Source organism: Arvicola amphibius, chromosome 3 (assembly GCF_903992535.2).
Source record: "Arvicola amphibius chromosome 3, mArvAmp1.2, whole genome shotgun sequence".
NCBI classification, from domain to species: domain Eukaryota; kingdom Metazoa; phylum Chordata; class Mammalia; order Rodentia; family Cricetidae; genus Arvicola; species Arvicola amphibius.
This window is the reverse complement of record NC_052049.1, coordinates 127656367-127680401: the sequence shown is the minus strand read 5'-3', so window position 1 is coordinate 127680401 and position 24035 is coordinate 127656367. Positions and strand designations below refer to the sequence as shown.

The window sequence follows — 24035 nt, the reverse complement described above, 5'->3', positions numbered from 1 at the left end:
AAAAGTTAAATTTGTGTGTATCTGGATGTTGGTGCTGGGGTACAAAACCAGAGCTTTATGTGTTCTAGGCAAGTAATCTACCACTGAGGTACATCCCTGTACCGTAAAACACCTTTTATATGTAATTCTTACTTTTAAAAGTTAGTCCTTAACTGAAGGGTTAAGAGCACTGGTTGCTCTTCCAGAGGTCCTGAGTTCAATTCCCAGCAACCACATGGTGGCTCACAACCACCTGTAATGAGATCTGGTGCCCTCTTTTGGTGTGCAGGCATACATGTGGGCAGAACGCTGTATACATAATAAATAAGCAAATCTTTAAAAAAAAAGTTAGTTCTTATTGAAACTATGGTAAAATGTTGATGCTCGACATCAGAAGAAGCACATTTGTGGTAACTGCTGCAAAGACTGAGTGCCGTTAGAGTTCATTTGTTACTTGAGAATTTAGCCAGTCTTCCACAACAACTATCGAAGAAGAATGTCTTGATCCTAATGGATTTGAAATTATAAGTTCCAGATTGACCTGGGGGTGAGAAAGAAAATCAAGTGAATGAACATTACTGAGGAAGATGTAACTAGATTGGGCTGTTAGCTCCGTCGTCATTTAGGAAGTCAGTAGTCTGGCTCTGTGGGCTACCCACCTTGACACCTTTCCTTAAAAAAATAATAGGACTGGACTGATAAAAACTAAAGCCAAGCCAGGAATAGTGGCACACACTTTTAATCCCAGCATTTGGGAAGCAGAAGCAGATCAATGTCTGTGAGTTTGGGGCCAAACTGGTTGAGTTCCAGGACAACAGAGCTGTTACACAGAGAAACCCTGTCTTGAAAAACTAAAAACAAACAAAAGAAAACCCCCCAAAAACTAAAGCCATCTCACATTGCATCCTGAGCCAGAAAGAGCTGGGTATTAAGTAGCCATATACAGGTGTGTGTGAGCTGTCTGGAGCAGTTAGTGTACAGATATGAAAGGTGGTAGTTACTAGAATACTGATCTCCCTAGCTAGAGAGAAACAAATGGAGTTAGATAGAGCCAATGACAGTATATGTTTTTCATGCTGTGGGATTCCAAAGACATTTTTTTTCTTTTTTTTTGGGGGGGGGGGTTCCAAACAGGGTTTCTCTGTGTAGTTTTTGGAGTCTGTCTTGTAACTCACTCTGTAGACCAGGCTGGCCTTGAATTAACAGAGATCTGCCTGCCTCTGCCTCCCAAGTGCTGGGATTAAAGGTGTGTGTCACCACCACCTGGCTCCAAAAACATTTCTTAGGAGCACTTGCTTTAGTAGTTTGGATATATTCATACCTGGGAGAAGTTTCTTGTTCATGTCTTGTGCTGATGGGCTTATATATACATGGCCTTGGACTTCTTGGATGACTGAATTACTAACTTTACATGCACTGTGTTTTTCAGGCCATCTTGGCAGCAGGCAGCATGATGCAGACCCATGGGGACTTTGATGTTGCCCTCACCAAATATAGAGTTGTAGCTTGTGCTATTCCAGAAAGTCCTCCACTTTGGAATAATATTGGAATGTGTTTCTTTGGCAAGAAGAAGTATGTGGCAGTGAGTGTTCCTTATAGTCCTTGTTTATACTTATCCATGTGGCTGTTGAGTCTGCTGAGCTTGTCTTACCCTGGGTTGAATGCCCCTGTTTCTGCAGGCTATCAGCTGCCTAAAACGAGCCAATTACTTGGCACCCTTCGATTGGAAGATTCTGTATAATCTGGGCCTTGTCCATTTGACTATGCAGCAGTATGCATCAGCATTCCATTTTCTCAGTGCAGCTATCAACTTCCAGCCAAAGATGGGGGAACTCTACATGCTCTTGGCTGGTAAGGGACGTCTATATAGAAACCCTTTCTTGTGAGTTATAATGATGGAAAAGTTAATTAGGATCATAGTCATTAGCTAAATGCCCTAACATAGACATTCCTTTAGAGATCCTATAGGAATCAGAATTACTGCCTCACTTTGAAGAAGTTTAAAAAAGAAAAGGTGACCAAGTATCTAGTTGTTTTTAACTGAGGGATTTGGATTTGAACTCGGTCTTAACAGGTTAAGTCAAGATCATCCACATCTATTTTTTTTTGAGACAGGGCCTTACTATGTGATCTTTGCTGGGCTGAAACATACCAGAGTCTCCAACTCAGAAATGTGCACGCCTCTGCTTCTAGAGTGCTGGGGTTAGAAGTGTGTACCACTATACCTAGCTTTTTATAAAAGGATTAAAAATTTATTTTTAATTATGTATATATGTGTATGTCTGTGTTAGTTTATGCACATGTGAGTTCAGAAAAAGGCATTGGGTTCTTTGGAACTAGAGTTACAGAGAGTTGTGAGCCATCTGATATGGGTATAAGAACCAAATTTGGGGGTGTCTGTAAGAGCAGCCAGTGCTCTTAAACATTGAGCCATCTCTCTAGACCCCCATAGTTCCCCTCTTAACATGTTTTTTTTTTTCTTTTTCCTATTGGTGTTTTGTTTGTTTGTTTGGGTTTTTTTGTGTGTGTGTGCTGAAGATTGAACCTTGGGCCTTGCATGTAGCTAGGTAAACACTCTACCAGTTTTAACTAGGTAAACAGCCCTTATGTACTCATATATACTGAACATAATTTATTTGAGCTCAATAATTAAGAACCTGAGTGTAAGGTAGAGTTCTGTCTCCACTACTAATTGTATATACTCAGGATCAATGTGAGGATTGTATGTATGGCTAAATATAATAAATGTTAAACCTTTGGAGTTTATCGTGGTTACTAAATCATTTGTCCCTTTTCAGAAACAAACATTTATACCACAGTGTACATATGGAGGTCAGAGGATAACTTGAGGGAGATGCTTGTCTCTTTTCATCACGTCATATGAGCCCTAGGGATCCAGCTCAGGTCATTAGGCAGCAAGCATCTCACTCACTGAGCTGTCCCATTGATTCCATTAGTACTTTTGTTAATATAACTGGTCTTTGTAGTTCAGGTCAAATTAGATAGTCCTAACTTCTATTTATACCATACAAAATAAATTAAAATTAAGGTGGGCAGAGGTGTCTATAATCTAAGCTTTTGAGGTAGAGGTAGGAAGATAATGAATTTGAATCTAGCCTGAGCTACACTGTCATAAACACAACAAAAAGCACTTTAAAAAAACTAATGAGCCAGGCAGTAGTGGTGCACACAATTAATCCCAGCACTCGGGAGGCAAAGGCAGGCAGATCTCTGTGAGTTCGAGGCCAGCCCGGTCTACAAGAGCTAGTTCCAGGACAGGCTTCAAAAGCTACAGAGAAAGCCTGTCTCAAAAAACCAAAACAAACAAACAAACAAAAACCAAACTAATGAACTATTTCTTCTGGGGAGTATTTTCTGGTGTGTATTTTGGTCATTCCTGTGGTGTTTTCAATTTATGAGAGAAAGGTCAAAAGCAACTACATGGTTGTTTGGCGAACACCAGAATACAAAGCTAGTTCAAGTTTCAGGAGAGGCTCGGAGCCTTAGTGTAAGATAAGAGCGCCTCATCAGGGCAGAAGCATCAGTTCTGAGTTAGAGCCAGCCTCACACGGTTCTAAGGACAAACTAGAGTTGAATGGCCACATAGTGTGTGTCTGTGGAATGACGCAGGGTCCTTCTGTATTCCTTGTTCTCATAGTTGCCTGTTTGGCTGCTGGGGAGGTGGAATTGTCTTTAAGAATAGCTATTTTTAGGTATATTAGGCTCTCAGGAAATCCTGATTTTGGATTTTTAAAAAAAGGTGAATGTTATGTGGCTCACTATAAGTTTTAGAAATCATTGTAAAGAACATCATCTATTAGACGAGGATTCTTAGGTCGGACAGTGATGTGGTCACTGCATTTGTAAGTCAGCGAGAGGCTGGATGTAGTGTGAAGCGGCGGGGCTGCGTCCCGCCACCCGGCTACTGGCTAGCTTTACACCCGAAATAATTACACGGAAACTGTATTCTTTTAAAACACTGCCTGGCCCATAGTTTCAGCCTCTTATTGGTTAATTCTCACATCTTCCTTTAACCCATATTTAGTAATCTGGGTAGCACCACGAGGTGTGGCTTACCAGGAGAGATCTTAACCTGCATCCATCTCGGAGAGGAGAAGCATGGAGACTCCTATGGAGACTGCCTGAAGCGTCTCCCCAACTCTACTTCCTTGTTCCCACAATTCTGTTCTGTCTACTCCGCCTACCTAATTTTCTGTTTCTTAAAGGGCCAAGGCAGTTTTCTTTATTAATTAACCAATGAAAGAAACATAGACAGATAACTCTCCTCCATCATTTCCCCTCTTTCTGTTTAAACAAAAAAGAAAGGCTTCAAATTTAACATAGCAAAATTACATATAACAAAACAGTTATCAAGCAAGTATTACAGTTACAATATTTAAATCTATTTTATCTTTTATCATAACTAAGGAAATCTATAACTATCTATTTATTCTTCAACTCCATCAAAGACTCCAGAAGGATATAATATTACCTAAGTAAACAAGTCATTTGTAACTTATAAAACTCTAGAAATGACAGAGACAACTCGCTGCCTGGACAGTCACCCAAAGTTCCTCTGTACCGTTGGGGCATCCATCTTCGGGCTTCAGGCCCACAGTATCCAGCAGACATTTCCATGAAGCAGAAAAATTCCAAAGACAGTTCAGTCACTTTCTGCTGTGTCCTGCAGAATGTCTCGAAGACTCTTTCATGAATCAGGAACCCCGAAAGACCATCTCACCTTTAGGCAAGTTCAGCAGTCCTCTCTCTGCGGGTTCTTTGTGTCCAGTCTATGCAACAGTCCAGGCAAGAGCAGTTTCTTGCCCAAATGGCTAACAAACTCCATAAGTAGCCTCTTCGATGCCCATCTTCCTCTCGAAGTAGATTGGTGCTGCCAGGAGCAGACGTGTCTCATTGTCATGAAAAACCCTAAGTTATTAAAACATTAAATGCCATATTCTGCAGTCTTTGAAAGATATGAAGAATGTCTATCTAACTGAAATATATCTCTACATATCTAGAAAATCTAATAACATGACTACAAGCTTAACTATTATCAATGATTATCCATTAACAACCTATATTTCCTAATTATACATTACAGTTTTTAAAATGAACTACAATCACAATAGCTTAATCAAGATCAGAAATACATATACATATAACAAAATTGACCTTAAAATCTATACCAATGCAAATTCATATCTATATCATCTCCCCCTTTAAATGTAAAAGAACATTTATAAGCAATATTTGGGAAAATGGGCGCAGTTTTTTCTCTCCAAACTGCTTCCTGCTGAATGGGGGCGCTGTTATTTAGGTCTTTCATGGTGTAACCTGTGTGCTAGATTCCTCTCAGTTGGCAGTTGAGTGAAGTAATTTTTTGAAGATGTTCACAGCAACCTTTCAGGAGGGCGTGGTCTATCATACCATATTGGGATAGAAGCAATCCACAGAGTCTCGTCCTCTGTGAAAACAAAAGAAGAAACTCTTTTCCAAAGCATCATGTTCTTAGATCCAAATCCTGAAGTCATACCGTTAAGATGTCCATTCTGATCTAGCCTGGCAGCCCATATAATGAAATGTCTCTCTGTACTTAGCTCCTTTACAGTCAAAAAAATCAAAGAAAACACAACAAAATACATAATCCAGACTCTCTGTGAATTTTCCATTTTTACGTGGCTTATTTTTACTCTATCACTTTACTTCTTTTAATCTATAACTATCTGTACTCTGTCTCTTTAAAGACTTTAACCTTTTCTTTTTAAGGCATTAACTTTATTTTCTATATTTTTTTTCTCTCTTTTAAGCCTACATGAGCCATTTAAAGGCCTTCTATGTCTGAATCTTTTCTATTGTGAATCTGTAATTTTTTACTATCCAGGAGCACTTCTTAAAAGGTTAACCACTTCTTAAAATCTTAAGTTGCGCCAGGTAGAGGTAATACGGTACTGCCTGTTTACAGCCAAGTCTAAACCTTAACTGTGCTGTTATTGTGGTAATTACGATAGATCCTGCCTGAGATCAGTACAGTTCAGCATGGCGGAGCAGAGCCAAAGCCGCTCCTGCCTCAGTCATTTGGTGCCCCTGAGCCGCACACAGTTCCAGGCACACAGCAGTCGACATTGGAGCCGCACTCAGCAGTTTAATTCTGAGACTGAGCGTGCAGCACAGAAACTCTTTATCCAAGTTACAGTCAAATCTGACGCGCAGAGCACCGCGCAGTCTGAAAACACCTCTCTCTCTATGGCGGCAGGAATCCGCAAATGCTGTCCCGCTCGCCTAAGCCTGATTCCGCCATCTTCCCAGGTGCAGGCAGGGAGCAGTGAGCCATTGGCATGGTCTCAGAGTACTTTCTTTCCGATCCCAAGCGGGCAAGGTTTTTAAGTGGATTTAGTCACCACGTTGGGCGCCAATCTGTAGTGGAAGTGGCGGGGGCTGCGTCCTGCCACCTGGCCGCTGGCTAGCTTTACACCCGAAATAATTACACGGAAACTGTATTCTTTTAAAACACTGCCTGGCCCATAGTTTCAGCCTCTTATTGGTTAATTCTCACATCTTCCTTTAACCCATATTTAGTAATCTGGGTAGCACCACGAGGTGTGGCTTACCAGGAGAGATCTTAACCTGCGTCCATCTCGGAGAGGAGAAGCATGGAGACTCCCATGGAGACTGCCTGAAGCGTCTCCCCCACTCTACTTCCTTGTTCCCACAATTCTGTTCTGTCTACTCCGCCTACCTAATTTTCTGTTTCTTAAAGGGCCAAGGCAATTTTCTTTATTAATTAACCAATGAAAGAAACATAGACAGATAACTCTCCTCCATCAGCTGGAGGCAGGTGGGGACAAATGAAGACCTTGGTTTGGGCTTGGACAAGGCAATACCTGAAAATCAGTGGCAGAAGTGGGACGCTTGCTGAGGTGAGGCACTAGGCTGAAGGATGAGTGGTCTAAAGTATTATTTTTGCTAAGATGAGCTCTCCTGATTTTCTCTGTGGCAGTGGCTCTGACCAATCTGGAAGATACAGAAAATGCCAAGAGAGCTTATGCAGAAGCTGTCCGCCTGGATAAGTGAGCATTCTGTTCTATGGGGAAGGGCCAGGGAGTGTTATATTCTGCAAAGTGTGCCATAAAACTAATGCTGCTGGAGTCAGCTTAGTCACTGTGCGGAATAAATTTAGAAGGTTGTGGTTCTTAAGCAGGTAGAGCTTGGCAAGAATTAAAAGCCGGAGAAAACAACTTCCAGTTCTGAGGTCTGTAATTGGGAATCTAAAGCAAGTCCAAGAGTTTACAGCACTCTGGCTTGGGTTGCTGATAAGCTGTGATCTAAACAGATTAGCAGCTGGGACTCTGGGCTCATCTTAATCAAAAATAAACGAGATTCCTGGGGGAAGTTTATTCCACCAGCATCTGCTACACAACAGGTCTGGGATTTCTTGTTCAGCCCCTCCCTGGGAGGCTTTGTTGGTGCCATTCTTGGTCCTTAACCTGCTTTGCTGCTTGGGCAGTTAGCTCCTTGACACTGGTTTGTGGGTTAGTCATAACAGCACTATGCTGTATAATGGGGACAACCCTATTTTTGTTTGGATTTCATATAATGAGAAGGATTTTCAAATGACTAATTATAGCAGAGCCTTAGTCCCACAGAATCCCTGTCTCTCTGCCACAGGTGTAACCCTTTAGTAAACCTGAACTATGCAGTGCTGCTGTATAACCAGGGTGAAAAAAAGGGTGCCCTGGCCCAGTACCAGGAGATGGAGAAGAAAGTCAGCTTTCTTAAGGACAACAGTCCTCTGGAATTTGACTCTGAGGTATGTCTCTTATTAGCAATTATCGTTATTATGTTATCATCATTATTACCATGTCTGTTATTAAGCAAACTGCTAGCAGATGAATGGTATCATAAGCTCATGTTTCTTTCGGCTTCATGTTCATTGCAGCATGAATTTACCAGTTTTGGACAATTTACAGTCTTAGACAAATATTGCTAGAAGAAAGTAACAAAATAATTCAGCTTTACTGAGTTATGTTCTCACTAATACAGTTTATCAGGAACAGGCAGTTTGGCCAGTGAAGCATCAAAGTTGAATTATTGCATTTTGATATCCTGTAAGGAGTCCCCTTGGTATCCAGTAGGCAACTTCTATTCTCCGTTAAAGAATGATTTCCATAGGCCAAGCATGAAAACACTTGTAATCCCAGCACTTTAAAGTGATTTCCTTATTATAAGTACTTCCTCCTTCGACTGCTAGTACCAGCAGGCAGCTTGGCTCTGCTGATCTTGTCAACTGCTTTTATTCTTCCCATGTGGGCACAAGATGATAGAGATGGCTCAGAAGTTGGGAGCTGCCCTCCAGGTTGGAGAGGCACTGGTCTGGACCAAGCCAGTCAAAGATCCCAAGTCAAAGCAACGGACCAATTCAGCCAACAAATCTGCTCTCCAGCAGCCTCTGGGCTCCAATCAAGCGCTAGGACAGGCCATGTCTTCAGCAGCGGCATACAGGAAACTCCCTTCAGGTAGGAGGCTACACAGAGCTCTGTGAAGACTTAGTGGAGAAAAGCTACTTCTATTAGCAGAGATCCCAGCTTTGAGTAAGGCTTGCACACTGCAAACTCATGGCCAGTTTAGTACTAGCCAAGGGGGAAAAGCCCAGAGTGGAAACCAGCGTTTGTTTCTGAAGGGCAAGCTGTTAGGCAGATAACAATACAGACAGGCTTAGCTGTGTAGTCAGTTTTTAGGTTTAGAAATGCATTATTAAGTGCACGCTGTTGTACATTTTCGCTTTAATTTTCCCAAGCTTAATGTTTTATGCCTTCAGTTATGTGCATCCCTCCTAGCTGCAGGATGCACTACAGTCTTGATAGTCTCAGACAATACAGAGTTCCCTCTTAAATGATTTCTTATGAAATAGAATAACTAAGAATTCCAGTTTTGTTTCTTTGCAAGGTGTTGTAGGAGGAGCCCAGCTCACAAAACCACCATCACTTCCATTGGAACCAGAGCCCACTGTGGAGGCAAGTCCAACAGAAGCATCCGAACAAAAGAAAGAAAAATAGCAAAAGGCACGAGAAAAATAGGATGACCCTGGAGTAGGGGGTCTCTTCGGTGAGACCATATAGAAGGTGGTCAGTCATAGGACCAGGCAGGTGGAGGCCAGCTCTGTTCCCTGGGTGAGCACTGCAGAATTAAAACAGAACCCAGGGTGCGGTGTCATGATCAGGAGGAGCATATAAGGCCCACGCAGCTCTTGGCTGGCCCCATGATCTAGGAACAAGGGAGAAGACATGCTAGATAGGCTTGAGGCCCTGCGTATATAGCTCCAAGAGTCAGCAAGGCAAATGATCAAAGATCATCACTCGATGAAGGACTTTTATGTTAATAAAGGGAAAGGCACCTCTTCAGTAGTGATGGTGTGGCCCCATTCTCACTGGATTGTGGAAACATATCAGTCCCCACTGTAAACACAAACCTTGGATTAAGAACCTAGTTAAATAGGGCTCTCCCCCCCCCCCTTAGATTAAGTTGAGACCCAATCTGGAATGTATCCTAGCTATTTTGGCTCAGAGAATCTAAAACAAGTCCCTATTTTCATTCTTCAAAGAATGAAAGAGGTTAGACTCTGGAGCCAGATCATGACAGTATAAGCAGTAGGAGACAAGGCTGGTCTGGAATCAGCACCAAGGATTTAAAGAAGGTGTGGGTAGGATGACTGCAGAATAGTTCAGTTGTTAGGGCTCCTGCTCAGTTTGCCAAGGCCCTGGGTTTGATCCCTAGTACAGCTGAAAAAAGAACAGAGCTCTTAGCCAACGAATTTTAACCAAGACAATCAATGATAAATGCTGACAGATGCTCTCCTGGCCCATTAGTGGCCTTTGTAAAGATTATGGACCACAAAGAGGTCTCATTAAAAGCTTTTTAAAAAACAAAAAACAAAAACCTGTGATCACTGTCTTTGTTTGTCTGTTTGTTTTTTACCTATTTCCAGGCCTGGTTTGAAACCACCTCCGAGCCCAGTTGGTCTTAGCTATAGTGCAGTCTCACAGCAACCTAGAAGTTGACCCCTGGAGGCAGTCCCTGTCTTCACTATAGCTGGCAGCTAGAAAATTAGCATGCTGTCAAGCCAGAGTGTGGAGTTTGGCTAGGTCTGATTTGACAGTTCTGAACAGAGGCCCTCTTCAGTTTTCTCATCTCTGATGGCAAACACGGTAATTCCTTTGCCCAGGTAGCAGATTTGTCATGGAGTAATCAAGAAAACTCACCTCTACATCAGCATGAAGGGTAGTACTGACTAAATAGATTGACTAAAACTAAAAGGTGTTGGTGAGAAATAATAAGGGTACAGGCTTAGAGGAAGAGGAGGGAAAGGAAGGAAGGAAGGAAGAAGGAAGGAAAGAAAAAGGAAGGAAGGAAAAGAAAAGAAAGAAAAGAAAGAAAGAAAGAAAGAAAGAAAGAAAGAAAGAAAGAAAGAAAGAAAAGGAGAGAGAAACAGCTATTCAAAGAGAAAAGCAGGGTGTGGTGTTATGGAAGGTAAAAAGAGAAAGAGTTCAGGAAGGAGGGGGGTCAGTCTCAGGAGTGTGTCTACCACAAAGTATCTGTCAGAAAGAGCAAGTCTATTGGGGAGGAACCTATAGTTGTGAAAGAAAACCCATTTCAGAAGGTACATGCCAGGCTGCACAGGATCAGAACCTGTGACTGGACATAGCCCTTGATCATTCCTCACCAAGCAGGGATGCACCCTTGGAGAAGCAGTGGTGGCAACAGAAACCCATGAAGAGATTAAACTCATTTTATAAAAAGTAGAGGGAAAACTAAGGTTTTTCTGAATTCCTTACACTGAGAGGTCTTTAAATATTTTTAAGACAGGGTCTCATGTAGCCCAGGCTAGCCTCAAACTCACTATATAGCTGAGAGAATAACCTCTACACCTGATCTTCCTGTCTCTGCCTTCAAATGCTGTGGCTAACAGGTGTGTGCCACCACCCCTGGCTAAAGTCTTAGTGTCAGGACAGACGGGGCACAGCGCTGTTCTCTTCAGGTGAAGTTGGTAGAAACTAAGGGGCCTGCTCATTTTCCATTCCTCAGGGGCAACACGGCACCTTTCTTCCGGGAGCAGTCACAGGCAGCGCTTTCCATAGTGCTTGGACTTAGGCTTTCTTAGGTAACAGGCTGCACATGTCCATTCTTCTGGGTGTCTGCATTCAGTTTCTCATTCATCCTGAAAAGAATAAAAAGTTACTCTATGAAGGGAGCTCACAGCACAGTTTTAACAGACTTAGGAAAATAAGACCAAAATGATAATCACAGATACAGCTATGGCTTTGAGCCTTTGGAAAAACCGAAACTCAAAACATTGACAATACTAAGTGCTAGCAAGGCTTCAGCATAGGTACCTTGGAACTAAATTTGGCATATTCTTTAAAAACTAAACAAACTAAACATATAATCCAAGAGTCACACTTAACGTATTTGCTGAAATGAATTGGAACTAATCACAATCTCCCACACAGATGCCCAAACCTGGAAGCAAATCAAGATATCTACAAGTAAGTAGGTGAATAAATTTCAGTAGAGCCAGACAAAAGGAAGAGTACAAAATGGAGCTGAATCAAGCTGAGAAAATCTACGGTTAGTGCATAATACTAAGTGAAAACTAGTTTGAAATACCCACAAACTGCATGATCCCAACGATGATCTGGATATCTATCTAGTCATTCCACAATGTGAGCAGTATTTCAAAACTATGTTATCCACACACAACACACATACATAAAATAAAAAAATCTGTCCTCAGATTAACACTATGCATAGGAATTAAATCAAACTCCATTACAGACCTAACTGTAAACACTGAAGTTATAAAGCGCCAAGAAACCCCCACCTGAGACTGTGTGGATTGTGTGTCATGTTTCCCAGGGAAGACAAGTGTCAGGACATTAACATTAGGCTGAAGCTTGAAGAAAGTAGACCTAACAAAGACCTTATCAGACCTGAAAACATGAAGAAATTGTACAGCTCAATAATAAGAAAAGCAAACATCACACGAACCCAGCACCCAATTAGGACAAAGTGTTGTGCAACTTTACAAAGGAAAGTATAGGAGTGGCCAATGAGCACCAGCGCCTAGCGTTTGTCATGTGGGAAACAGAAAAAGCAGTCATTACCTACCAGAATGGCTCCAACTGAACGCTGAAAACTCCCACTGTTAGCAAGAACAAGACAGAATCAGAACTTGTCAGCAGGAGTGTAGAGTAGTCTAGCCTGGCAATTCTGGTCCTACAGTTTCTCATCTGAAAAGAACCTATTCAAGCTCTTGTTGGTGAGAGATTCTTTACCTCAAAGTGGGAACTTGTATGTACTTACAGACATAAAATATGGAGCTGTACGAAACACGCATGACTCTCTATATTGTTTTTGTTTTGTTTTTCAAGACAGGGTTTCTCTGTAGCTTTTGTTTTAAATATTTATTATGTATACAGTATTCTGTCTGCATGTATTTCTGCAGGCCAGAAGAGGGCACCAGACCTCATTACAGATGGTTGTGAGCCACCATGTGGTTGCCACGAATTGAACTCAGGATCTTTGGAAGAGCAGGCAATGCTCTTAACTGCTGAGCCATCTCTCCAGCCCCTCTCTAGCTTTTGAGGCTGTCCTGGATCTAGCTCTTGTAGGCTGGCCTTGAAGTCACAGAGATCCGCCTGCCTCTGCCTAGGCAGAGTGCTAGGATTAAAGGTGTGTGCCACCACTGCCCGGCAGGACTCTATTTTCAATGAGCAGCTTTATACAGGACTAGGCAGTGGAGGGAAAAAAATAGTTGACTAGGGGTAAGGGTTAGGGATGGGATGACTTGGAGGAGGCATGGAGGATTTAGCCAGTGATGGAAATACATTTGCTGAGAAATACATTTGCGTGCAGCTTCATCACGTAAAATTTTAACCTAAAACACAACAAGAAAAAGCTGTATCACAACAGCTTTCAAATGACTTAAAGTGGTCTTAGGCCCAGAGGTTGCCTGTTCAGCTTAGTGAGAAGTGATTATTAAAATTATGTGCTGTATACTGTGTTAAATTCGTGCAGAGCGCATCTGTCTCCCCTATAAACAACCCCGAGAGGAAAGTACCACGATAGCCCCATTTTACAGCTAAGTGAGGCTAAGCCAAGGGAACCTGTTAGACAGCATTATCAAGTAACAATCGCCAACTCAAATACCCCTCATGAATTTGGATTATGCCTACTGATGTGTACCCCTGCCTTAAGCCCCTCAGTAAGAGAATAAAATGCAGGCTCAATGTGATGATAAGGGTTACCTGCCTTTGACTGCTATCTTATCTTCTAGTGGTATTGCAGGCTGCAGCTTTTCCCAGGTTAAAATCAATTTCAAGGGAGTGTACCTGGGCATATAGAGTTTCAAGGTGGCCTCTATTACTGGCTAGGGGACGGTCAAGCCCTTTGTCTCCTTATAAACCCTGTGTGGAAACCTGAGTCTGGGGTTGAGGCGCACAGCTCCACCTGTTAGTTCCACCCACCTTTGCACATTCATCCCAGACAACAGATTCTAGTCTTACTTTTATGGCTTAGCCTCCTTCACAGAAAGGCATTTTGCAGACAGGTATATGCCTGGGCATTCATTCTATACAATACAGCTAAAACCTTCTAACATAACATTCTGCTACATTTTACTCCCATCAAAAATTGACCTGTCAATTTTAGACAAATTAATTTATTTTGTGTTTGACAGTATAGATGCTGGGATCTGAACTGGGTCTTCCTGACTGCAATAGGCACTATCCAGCTTCTGGATCTAGCAACCATTAATGCCCAAGGCCCATCTGTGACAAACACTTGGAGGGGCTGGGGCTGGAGTGTGGTGCCAAAGCTGGCCCTGCTAATTCTCAGGAGGCAGCAAACATGCCAGTGGCGTAGGTGGCGCTCACTACACCTTGTCACTATAGTCTATTGGTATTACCAGCAAAACCCAGAGAGGTGTTTGAGACTATACTTAGGGCAGAAGCTGAACAAATAAAGACCAAGGAAAAGAATACATGAGAGTTTACTAAGTCTTGGCCTTAAGAAAGTTATCTCCTCTCACTTCAGCTTCCTGAAATGCTGAAGCCCTGGTGGTGCTCACCTGAATCTCAGCACTTAGGTGACTAAAAAGGCGTAGAAACTTTTTTATTTTTGAGACAGTTATTCTAACTGTGTAGATCAGGCTGGCCTCAAACTCAAAGATCTGCTTGTTTCTGCCTCCCAGAAAACTAATTTTAACTGAGCTTCCTTGGAGGTGGGAGGATTAAGCGACAGCCACCAGTATCCTTAGATGTTTGCTTTCAATTTCAAGATTCATATTTGTGTAGACTTCAGTTTTCTCTAAAACAGAGCAAGACTTTGCTGCTTACCCAGAGCAGAGAGGGTAGTCTGCGATCCCACAGGCAGCTGCAGGGCTGGCACGAATGGCTCCTGTCCTGTGCCACACACATCTTGCTCTCTGACATGGCTGTGCTTTCACTTATCTTAAAGGTAGCTCCACAACAGAAACTTCTGAGACTTTGATCCTGACAAGCCTACTGCTAGGGCTCAGCTCGGGACTACCTAACCCATTGGCGGGAACAAAGAGCAAAGGCCTCAGCAGCCAAGTGCCATGCAAGTCACTAGATCTGTCCAGAGTGAGACGAGAACAAAATCTATTAGACTCAGGATCCCTGAAATGTAAATTCTTTTAATATTTTTAAAGCACACAGAAATCTTGATTTATTAAAAAAATATACAACATGACACATTTATTCATGATCTTGGGGCTCTTATGAGGTCAAACTCTTTAATGGCTGTGTCAAAGCAAACACGAAACACATGTGTTCTACACAGAAGCACATTCCAGTTGTAAAGCAGATCTCTTCAAGGCTCAGGAGGAACAAGTACCAGGGTTCTGCTGTAGAGAGCTCTTCCAGGGCTGAGCAATGGGGCTGACTGAGTCCAGCCAGCCCCAGTCTATGGAGCTGGGGCAGGAAGGCATGGTCCTTCCAAGCAAGTTTAGATTGATGAGGCGGCTCAGGCCTTGCCAAGCATCTCCAGTCTGAGATCATAAAGCACAGGACAGTTTTATCCTTTCTTGTGGCTCTGACCCATGTCTGAGCAGGAGGCTGAGAAGGAATGCACATCAAATATTGTCACTGTAACACTGAATGGACAGCTTGATTCTGCCCAGGAACATAAGCTTTATGAGCAGTCAGGCTTGTGGGGAGGGACTGCCCTTCTCTAGTGGGCAAGGAGAAAAGTGCTCTCTGTGGCTGGATGAGCTCTCCAGAGTTAAATGTCATGTAACACCTGGTGGTACATCAACTGGGGACTCAGGAATGGAGGCTCTAACCTTTGTAACACAACATAAAAAATAAAAATCTCACTAGTACATGACTAAGTTTCAATTAAACCTGAAGTGTTTTTATGCAATTGCCAACAGGCTGGAATGTATCTGTACAGTTTAATCTGCTGTGATTTCTTTGGCTGTCTTCCAATTAGGTCTAGGAACTGTTCTGACACCCACAGCCTATTTTCCAAGCTGTATTATTCCTGGAATTCTTAAGATGGGTGGTTTTCATTCCTCACGCGAACTGCCTACAGTCTTCCTAATCAGGGTGTGCTTCTGAATAGAAGAGGCCTTCAGCTGAAATGGCATCACCAAGGCCCACAGTTCGAATGGGGTCTTTACACACCAACACAGGTGTGAAATGGAAGGTTATTCCCTCCCTGTGCCATTCCACCACTGGCTTATTTGGGTTTAATACAATTCTGGAGCTGGACTCCGAATGGGATGTCATGAATTCTTGAGGTGCTCTTAGAGATACTCGGCTGGCATCTATGGTTTCAGTGGCGCAGGCTTGTGTCCCAGCCACACGAGCTCCTGCAGCCACAGCTGCAAGCTGGTTGGCCCAGTGTCCATCCACAGTTGCCAGGATGTGGTAGACCAGCGTGTGGAAGTGAATCCTGGTGAGATCTGAGGATCTGGTTTTACTCCTTCCATGTTCCTTCAAGATCCAGAAGAGAATGTCACTGACCATGCCCACATCAGGAACACCGTCCCAGGAGGAGAGAGAAGCATGAGGTCCAGATGCTGACTGGCTGAGAAACAACAGCTCCTGTTCATTCAGCCCAAGAGAAGTCACTGCGGGAAAGACCTGCTAACAAAAATAATGACAGGTCTCTTTTTGGTGGACACAACCTAGCTCCTGGTGTATTAGTATTAGGACACAGCCAATGATGAAATGTCAGGCAGGGACCATCTTTCTTCTTACCATGGCCCGTCTCTGAAACCAGTTTCACGAACTAAATCTGTTTCCACTTCATGACTACTTGGGAAACTGTACAGAGTTGCCTCAGTACCCTCCAGACCTAGACTTGCTATCTGTCCCTGCAGAAAGGGCAGAGGACTTGCTGTGCCTGTGCCTCTGCATACAGATCAGACACTCTCACGGCTGTCAGCAGGCATCCTGCCTGTTAAACTTCAGTGTTTTCTTACCAGTGCATAAAATAAGACTGGAGTTACAAATGAAACTGATGGGATTGCTGAGCAGGTGTGGGGTGGAAGCAGATGTCACCCCAGGTCTTTCCACACGACCTGCTGTAAGTTCATATGCCACCTAAGCTCATAAAGCTAGAGTAGCTAAGCTGACATGCCAGCCCAGATGTGAAACGCCTATGTTTAGGCCTGACTCAGTGGGACTTATCCAAATCATCCCTGCTGTCTAAAGGGAGGTAACCTAAGATACCTAGCACTAGGGAGTCATGTTTACCTAAAGTTTGTGTTGAATTGAAAGGAGCTGACTTGGGCTTTCAGCTTTGCCTCTGAAATCTGCAAAACAAACAAACGAAATCCCCCAACACTCTTCACTCACTTCAACATCCTCTCTCCAAAGGAAGAAACATGTCTCAGGCCATGGGTTATTCTGCCACAGTCCTAACCCAGTAGGAAATATTATCCCAACAGTCCTTGATCCATTCTGGCTCATCCATACTTAGATCTTAGTGACACAACACCTACATGGTCAGTTAGTAAACCTGTCAGAGCCCAAACATCTGATCTCATGGGAGAAAGGAACTTCCCTTTGAGGCCCCAGGGCCAGAGGCAGCCAGTGAATGGCCCATGTGGTTACCTGATGCACAATGCTGCTCATGAGCTCCCTGTTGGTCATACTGGCCAGCTCTAGATGAACTGGAATACCAGTGGGGATGTCAGAAATGGAGGTCACGACCTGCAGAGAGGACAGCAGTGCCATTAGGATAGAAGTCAGGCAGGAGGGAGGGCAAGATTGGCCCTGAGTAGCCTGGATGTACTCGAAACACCCTTTGTGTCCTCATGAACTGGGAGTAGCGTGGGTCCCCACCTCCTCTGTGAACAATGGCTGGTTTTCCCCAATAGAAAAACTCTACTCTGTAGGGAGCAACCAGGGCTTTAGAATCAGAGGACACAGAACTGCACCCGTATGTTCATGTCTCCTATTCCTGGAACCTAATCCGAGCCTCTGGCCCCAATGTGTACAAACCTGCATGAAGCACAGCATAGCCGGTGTGAAGTGAGATGGTACAGAAAACACAGGACATAGCTACAAACCCTGCAGCTTGCAGCCACACTCAGTTAAGCACAGCATGTAGAGGCGCAGTCAAGATGTCTTCAATTGCCTTTCTCCTGCTACTACTTTGACAGAGCAGAGCCTAAGACAAGCCAGCATCAGCTAGAGGTTCAGTGGCAGGAGCCTGACAGAAAACACCAGCTGAGACCTATGGGTCTGTAACAGAGCCATTACCTCCAAGAGCCTCTTCCTCTGGAGCTCCTTGCTTTGTCCCTCCATCATGTGCAATCCAGAGAGGACCACCAGGTCAGGCTGGAACTCCTCCAGGCTAGACACAAACACCTCCAGCATATTCATGGCCCCGTTGGAGAGGTCGTGAGAGAAGATGAACCGGTTGGCATGGGGAGCTTTAAACGGGCCCCACTCCTCCCCTAGAAAATCCCAGTCAACACATGGGAGAAAAGGAAGAGGCTTTCAGTTTCCCAGCTGCAGGGCAGAGCAGGGGCCTCACAGGAGCCTCGGCTCTGAGCAGACCCTAGAGCAGTGTAAGGTCTGCAGGGTGCTGCATCCAGGACCGGACTGCAGTAGATAAAAACACAAATCAAAACCTAAACCCAAATCTAATAAAGAAACAGAAACAGGATGAGCCCTGTGCCTTTTAAGGTCACCAGCTCCCCTTTAGTTCCAAAAAATCTCTGCTGAACTCCAGCACAGGTCATGACTACAGAGCACACAGAACATATCAGTATACATAGTAAGCCTGCACACCCAACAGATGGGCCATGCTGACCTCTCAAGGGCCATACCCTGAGCACTTTTCAGAGCTGGAAGCTAAATATGCTGAAAGCCTGAGCCTATCTGACTGCACCTTTTGCTGCTGCCCACTGGAGGTTTCTGGGCTTGTGGTCTAAGACTATCTAGGTGTTCCAGCCATTTCTGTGCAGAGTGGCTTTGGAGTAGTGACTATTCAGTGGCAAGTTAAAATACTACTTCTTCCTTAAATGCATCCTTCTCCTACTTCCTTGGCAGGGCCACTAGTGTGCCCTACTGTAGAACTTGGCACAGTTCTGCACTGACCTGTTCACGTGGCTATCACCTACAGCCCCGGCGCTGAGGGCAGCTATGTTTCCCTTATCACATCCCCACTGCCTCACAACGCAACTGCCACACAGCCATGAGAATGAGTTAGCAAAGAACAAGGGATTCAGAAAGCAGACAGATGACCTAAATGACAAGGACAAAAAAAAAATCTAGTACTTCTGCAATCAAGACTACACAATGGTTAAAACAAGCTATTCTCCATTGGACACTGCTAGGAAGTACTGTCCCTCTTGGCCTGGGGAAAAGAGCCTCTGAGTTCTTCAGGGAATGACCAGGCAAAAGTAAACAGGTCTTTCCCAGGCGGGACAGGAGAGAACGGAGAGTGCTGCTGTTTCCACAGACATAGGACTGCGGGAGTGGCCTGACACGGGTGCAGCTAATGCTCCTCTCCTCACCAAACTCTATTAGTTTCTGCAAGCAATCTCTTCTCTCAATTTATCAACTCAGTGAACCTCTGCAGTGACTCACTTAATTCCCAGACTAAGCCTGAAAATGAGCTTTTCTGAGGTGCTCTGGAAGGACAGAGAGAAGAAAAAAAAGAAAAAAAAAAGAAAAAGAAAGTTGAAAAATGTTCTTGGAATTTACCAATCCAGGCTACAGAAAAGCCAGGAACTGCTTCTGTTAAGGTTACCGAGGGCTGCTGCCATCAGACTCTACCTGGAACCATGGCAGCTTCTCATGAGGGTAACAGAAGGCCACTGCTTTGTCCAAGAAAACAAAAAACAAAAAACCTAGGCATCTGAAAGAACAAAAATAGGAGGCTTATCAAGCCAAGGACAGAGATACTTTTTGAGAGCCGAGTGGGCTCCCTACCAAGAGTCAGAGCTCTGACACAGTACCATCTCCATTCCCAAGTCACCGTGAGAAATTAACTGCAAAATGCCCAGGTATTTTCTATGGGTGCCTATAGAAGTGGAAGAAGCAGGGCCCTGGCACACACCTTAGTGATCCAGAACCTTCTAGGCAGTGGTCCTAAAGCAGTTCACAAGGCTTAAAACCCACTCCCAGGTTCATCTTTGCCACCACATTTAGTGGTAAAAAGACATATTTATGTCCCATTTGGGGAAACTGAACTCAGCAACTCAAAGCCTGGGTATTATTAAATGCTGATTTCCTACTAAAACATTCTGCTTCTAAGTTTAGACCTGCCCTCCATAAGTCCCCGGCTGTTTCTAGTGTATGTCAGAGGACTGGAAACACCCAATCCCTCTGTGTACTTTGAGAAAGAGGTACTTTTCAAGAAGCATATATTTGTACCACACATGACAGTTTCTTATTTTAGATAAGGGTCCCTGTTTGACTTAGAAGTGAATCACTGAAGACCATTAAGTACTGCTCTAGAGACACCCATCAGTCTGTGTGGATGCCCAGTCAGAAAATAAAAGTTCTTCAGCACAGGAAAAGATATAATAGGAAACACACAAAATTAATTGTGTCCAGGTATTAAAGATTTGTTGAGGAATCAGACCTTCATTCTTGTAACATAAAATCCACTAGGATGGGTTTACTTTGGACTCATAACACTGGAATATTATGTAACAGGAAGAAACATAAATAACACTGCATTTCACCTCCAGGAAAAGAATGACGTGCCCCATGAAAGCTTGCCAGAGGCCTGGTACCAATCTCAAGCAGCCTGGAAGGGCTGGGCCTGAAAAGTTCATGGCAGAATCTGAGAGAAATGAGCAAATATTTGCTGTCCTTCTTAGCTCTTGGTAATAAAGAAAAACTTTATTATAAGCATGTGCTGAACACATTCTTACTTTTAATCAAGACAGATCTCTCCTGCAGCCTCTTTCCCTAGGTTCATACTAGTGCAGTCTGCAGATGGGAGGAGCACTGTCTTCAATACTGTTTACTCCACAGAGACAATGGCTAATGGCAGCACCTTAAGACAATGGGCTGGGAAATCTTTGGTTCAGGAGCCTACTATGACAAGGACTTCTGGCACAGTCACACCCTGCACCACACATCCTCTTCCCACCCTCCCATCAGCACTCATTGCTCCACCACCCACACCCGGCTTCCTCACCTGCTAGGTACTCTAGAATAAGGTGGAACTCATCCACTTCCTGCAGTGACTCTGGTGGAACAAACACATTGTCATCAAGAAGTTCATGCAGCTTTGGACCAATTGGACCACAAAGAAGAACCTAGAGAGAAGAAGCAACATCAAACAGAATCCAAACAGTAACTAGGAAGGTGTGTTTGAGTCAATTCTATTCATTTAGCAAGCTATCAGATTCCAACTGAATTCCAAAAGCTCCTGCTTTGGAGGTTTGTAGCACAGGACTCTTCATTGCCAAGGCTTAGGATTTTAGGAGTATGACCATAATGTGCCTAGAAATGGGAATGACAAAGTCCTTGTTATTCGGTATCTATACAACTTCTGTGGCCCACACTCAGTTACAGAATAAATGTGTCTTCCTCAAGTCCGGACACTGAAAGCCTAACCCCAAGGTAATGCTGTTGGAGCTAGAGCCTTTATGAGAATGAAGATTAAATAAGGTCTTAGTCAGACGGAACGCAGAGAAAACGATCTGTACACCCCCACTCAAGGCTACGCTGGAACACAGTTGGCCGTCTGCAAGCAGCAAAAGGGCCCTTTACACCTCCATGAGACCTTCATTTTGGACCTTGGAGCCTCCAAAACTGAGAAAGTAGATTTTTATTTTAACACAGTTTATACATACACACACCCTATATTCTCAGGGTGGAATGGGTGTTTCTTTCTTTTCCCGAGATGATACTGGCTAGCTAAGTAGCACAGGCTGGCCTCAAACTCATCCTCTGCTTGCCTTAGCCTCCTGGGTAGCTGGAATGGCAAGCATGCATTACTGTGTGAAGCTCCTACAAAGTCTTGTAAAACTCCTTGTATTCTGTGTGGGCAGATACACACGGAGGTGTTTGCACAAAGCTGCCAGATAATAAATACTTGTTTGGAATTTTTGCATAGTATGGGAAAAGAGGGCTCCTTCCTTTCACCAGACTGCAATGCCCAGTGACTTTACCTACGCGACTGCACACTCTCACTAGCCTCCACTGTTACATGGCCACACAGCCTTCCAAGCTTTCCAAACCCCTTTCTTCCCCCTGGACCTGAGATCCCCAGCTGTTACCTCGAGAAGCCCTTTCCTATCACAACTGAACCACAGTCCAGTGTGCAGCTTCTCTCACACCCCTCAAGGTCAGCCTAACAGATTCAAAACATGAAGGAGGATTTTGGGGCGGAAGGGATGGACCCCAGAATTCCTAACTTTGGTTCAGATTGATGCACCCTGCTCACACACTTCAAAGCCATCTTCATTGGCAAATGAGCTCCTTATTTGTATTCTGTTTTGTACACAGACTCTTGGGCTTCTGGGTAAAAGTTCACCCCCCTCCCTGATCTCCACTTTGACACAAGCCTCTTGTCAATTCTGAAAATTTTTGATCCTACCACTTTATTTCCTTCCCCTAATTCTAACTTGGAGTTTTAATTCTGAGACAATAAGAGCCACATTCCTAAAACAACAAAAAAAAAACAGGTCAAAAATACAATTTCAAAGCACTTGGACATTAGGCAAAGTACAGTGATCCGTATGATGCATGAATGAACCTGGTGAGCCCTACAAACACATCTTACCATAAAAGGGCTTCCTGATGTTCAAAATCTGAAAGAATTTATGATTTACTAGCATACCCCTATCAAAGGAAATGTTATTAATAAAAGGAGTCCTTTAGGCAGAACAACAAGAGGAGGTGAAACTATGGCTCAAGAACAGCAATGAAGAGAAACGGAAATGCTAAGATAAAAATTAAAGACACAAACAACACAGCTGGAAGATTTATAATACATGTAAAATAGGTACAGCAATAACAACAGATCCTGAGATGGCTCAGTAGGTAAAAGCACTTGCCACCAAGCTCGATGGCCTGAGCCTGATACCTGGGGCTGCATGGCTGAAGAAGAGTACTGACTTCCACAGTCTGTCCCCTGGCTTCCGTAAGTATCCATATGTATGCTGTGGCACATGCACATCCACACATAAACAAATGAATATATAAAAATACAGAAACTAAGCCGGGTGGTGGTGGCGCACGCCTTTAATCCCAGCACTCGGGAGGCAGAGGCAGGCGGATCTCTGTGAGTTCGAGACCAGCCTGGTCTACAAGAGCTAGGTTCAGGACAGGCTCTAGAAACTACAGGGAAACCCTTTCTCGAAAAATCAAAAAAAAAAAAAAAAAACAAAAAAAAAAAAAAAAAACCAAAAAATACAGAAACTGGGCATGGTGCTACACACCTTCAATCTCAGCATTCCAGAGACAGAAGATCAACCTCTTAAGTTCAAGGCCAGCCTGGTCTACATAATGAGTTCCAGGTCAGCCAGCAGTACACAGTGAGACCTTATCTCCATATAAAAAATATATATAAACAAATTTCTATATATCTACATAGATAAACAAATAAAAGTAAAAATCCCCCTATTTTTAAAAAGAGGTAATTACTAAACTCTAGTGTATTTAAAATCCTTTGGAGGTCTACAAAACTTAGCATTAAAATGGAAAAAAAAAGTTCAGCATTTTAAAGCTCTTACTCTGGGAGAATAGAGAGCTCCCAGGCTGCTCCTGAGGCTCACGGAACACTCATGTCTCAGCAGAAGAGGAAAGCCCATCTCCCCCAACTCCCCACCTTCCCTACCCCCGCTCCTGTAACTATAAGAAAGGTTGTGGTCTTACCTAGTGCCTGGTTTCTAGGCTGGAGTAAGTCACAGTCTGGAACTCCAGCCATTCCCCAGAAGCTGTGAGTCAGAGATCCCCATTGTGGAGAGATCTGAAGGCTCTTCCAGCCCTGCTCCCCTGCTCCCCATCATGTTATGTATAACAGCTAGCTCTGCTAAAACTGCTGTCTCTACTTCTGGCCCATCCCCTAAAAAGGTCTCTGGAAGGTGATCTTGTGTCGGCTCCTTTCCAGAAACCTGTCATTCTTTTCTTATCGTTTCTAATAACACATGGCTGTAATAAATTGTGACATTCTGTTTTCCGGGAATGACACTGTCATTGTCCTCTTGAAGTTTCAGCAGTTGTGATCACCTATATAAACATTAAGTTTATTAAAAAGCTTTTACTGGGGAAGAGAGGTTCATTAGGCCACAAACTCACAAGGTTCTGTTCTCCCCCTCTCCAACAGGTAGTTTCCTAGGAGAGGGTGTGTGTGTGTGTGTGTGTGTGTATGCACACACACCCGTGCATTTCCTCAGTGGTGTATCAGCTCCATGTTCCTATAAATAATGCCTCACCCATACTCTTAAAAGCAACACTAATTAAACTCACTAGTTCTGCAAGCTAGATTTGAGTGTATGCTTTATTTTGGTCTGCTGGTGGTGCCCTATTTGGGGTGAAGAGACATTTGTTTGT

At 43.6% G+C, this 24035-nt stretch overlaps 2 protein-coding genes across 3 annotated transcripts in view; one reads left to right on the top strand and one right to left on the bottom strand.

Moving 5' to 3' along the window:
• Bbs4 (Bardet-Biedl syndrome 4) overlaps positions 1-10370 on the top strand; it is a 44465-nt gene extending 34095 nt beyond the window's left edge. Inside the window, 6 exon segments of the mRNA XM_038322792.2 lie at positions 1409-1561; positions 1659-1830; positions 6980-7049; positions 7648-7789; positions 8297-8495; positions 8926-10370. Coding sequence (XP_038178720.1) covers positions 1409-1561; positions 1659-1830; positions 6980-7049; positions 7648-7789; positions 8297-8495; positions 8926-9035 — 846 coding nt within the window. The 3' untranslated portion in view covers positions 9036-10370.
• A 4302-nt stretch (positions 10371-14672) lies between these two features.
• The window catches only part of Adpgk (ADP dependent glucokinase), a 31676-nt gene continuing 22313 nt past the window's right edge, over positions 14673-24035 (bottom strand). The window contains exons 4-7 of one of the 2 annotated variants that reach the window (XM_038322789.1): positions 20671-20791; positions 17772-17968; positions 17121-17219; positions 14673-16148 (exon numbers count right to left, since the gene is read on the bottom strand). In XM_038322789.1, the coding sequence (XP_038178717.1) occupies positions 15597-16148; positions 17121-17219; positions 17772-17968; positions 20671-20791 (969 nt within the window). In that variant the 3' untranslated portion in view covers positions 14673-15596. The remainder of the gene's footprint in view (positions 16149-17120; positions 17220-17771; positions 17969-20670; positions 20792-24035) is intronic. The other variant, XM_038322790.1, reaches the window with a different exon arrangement.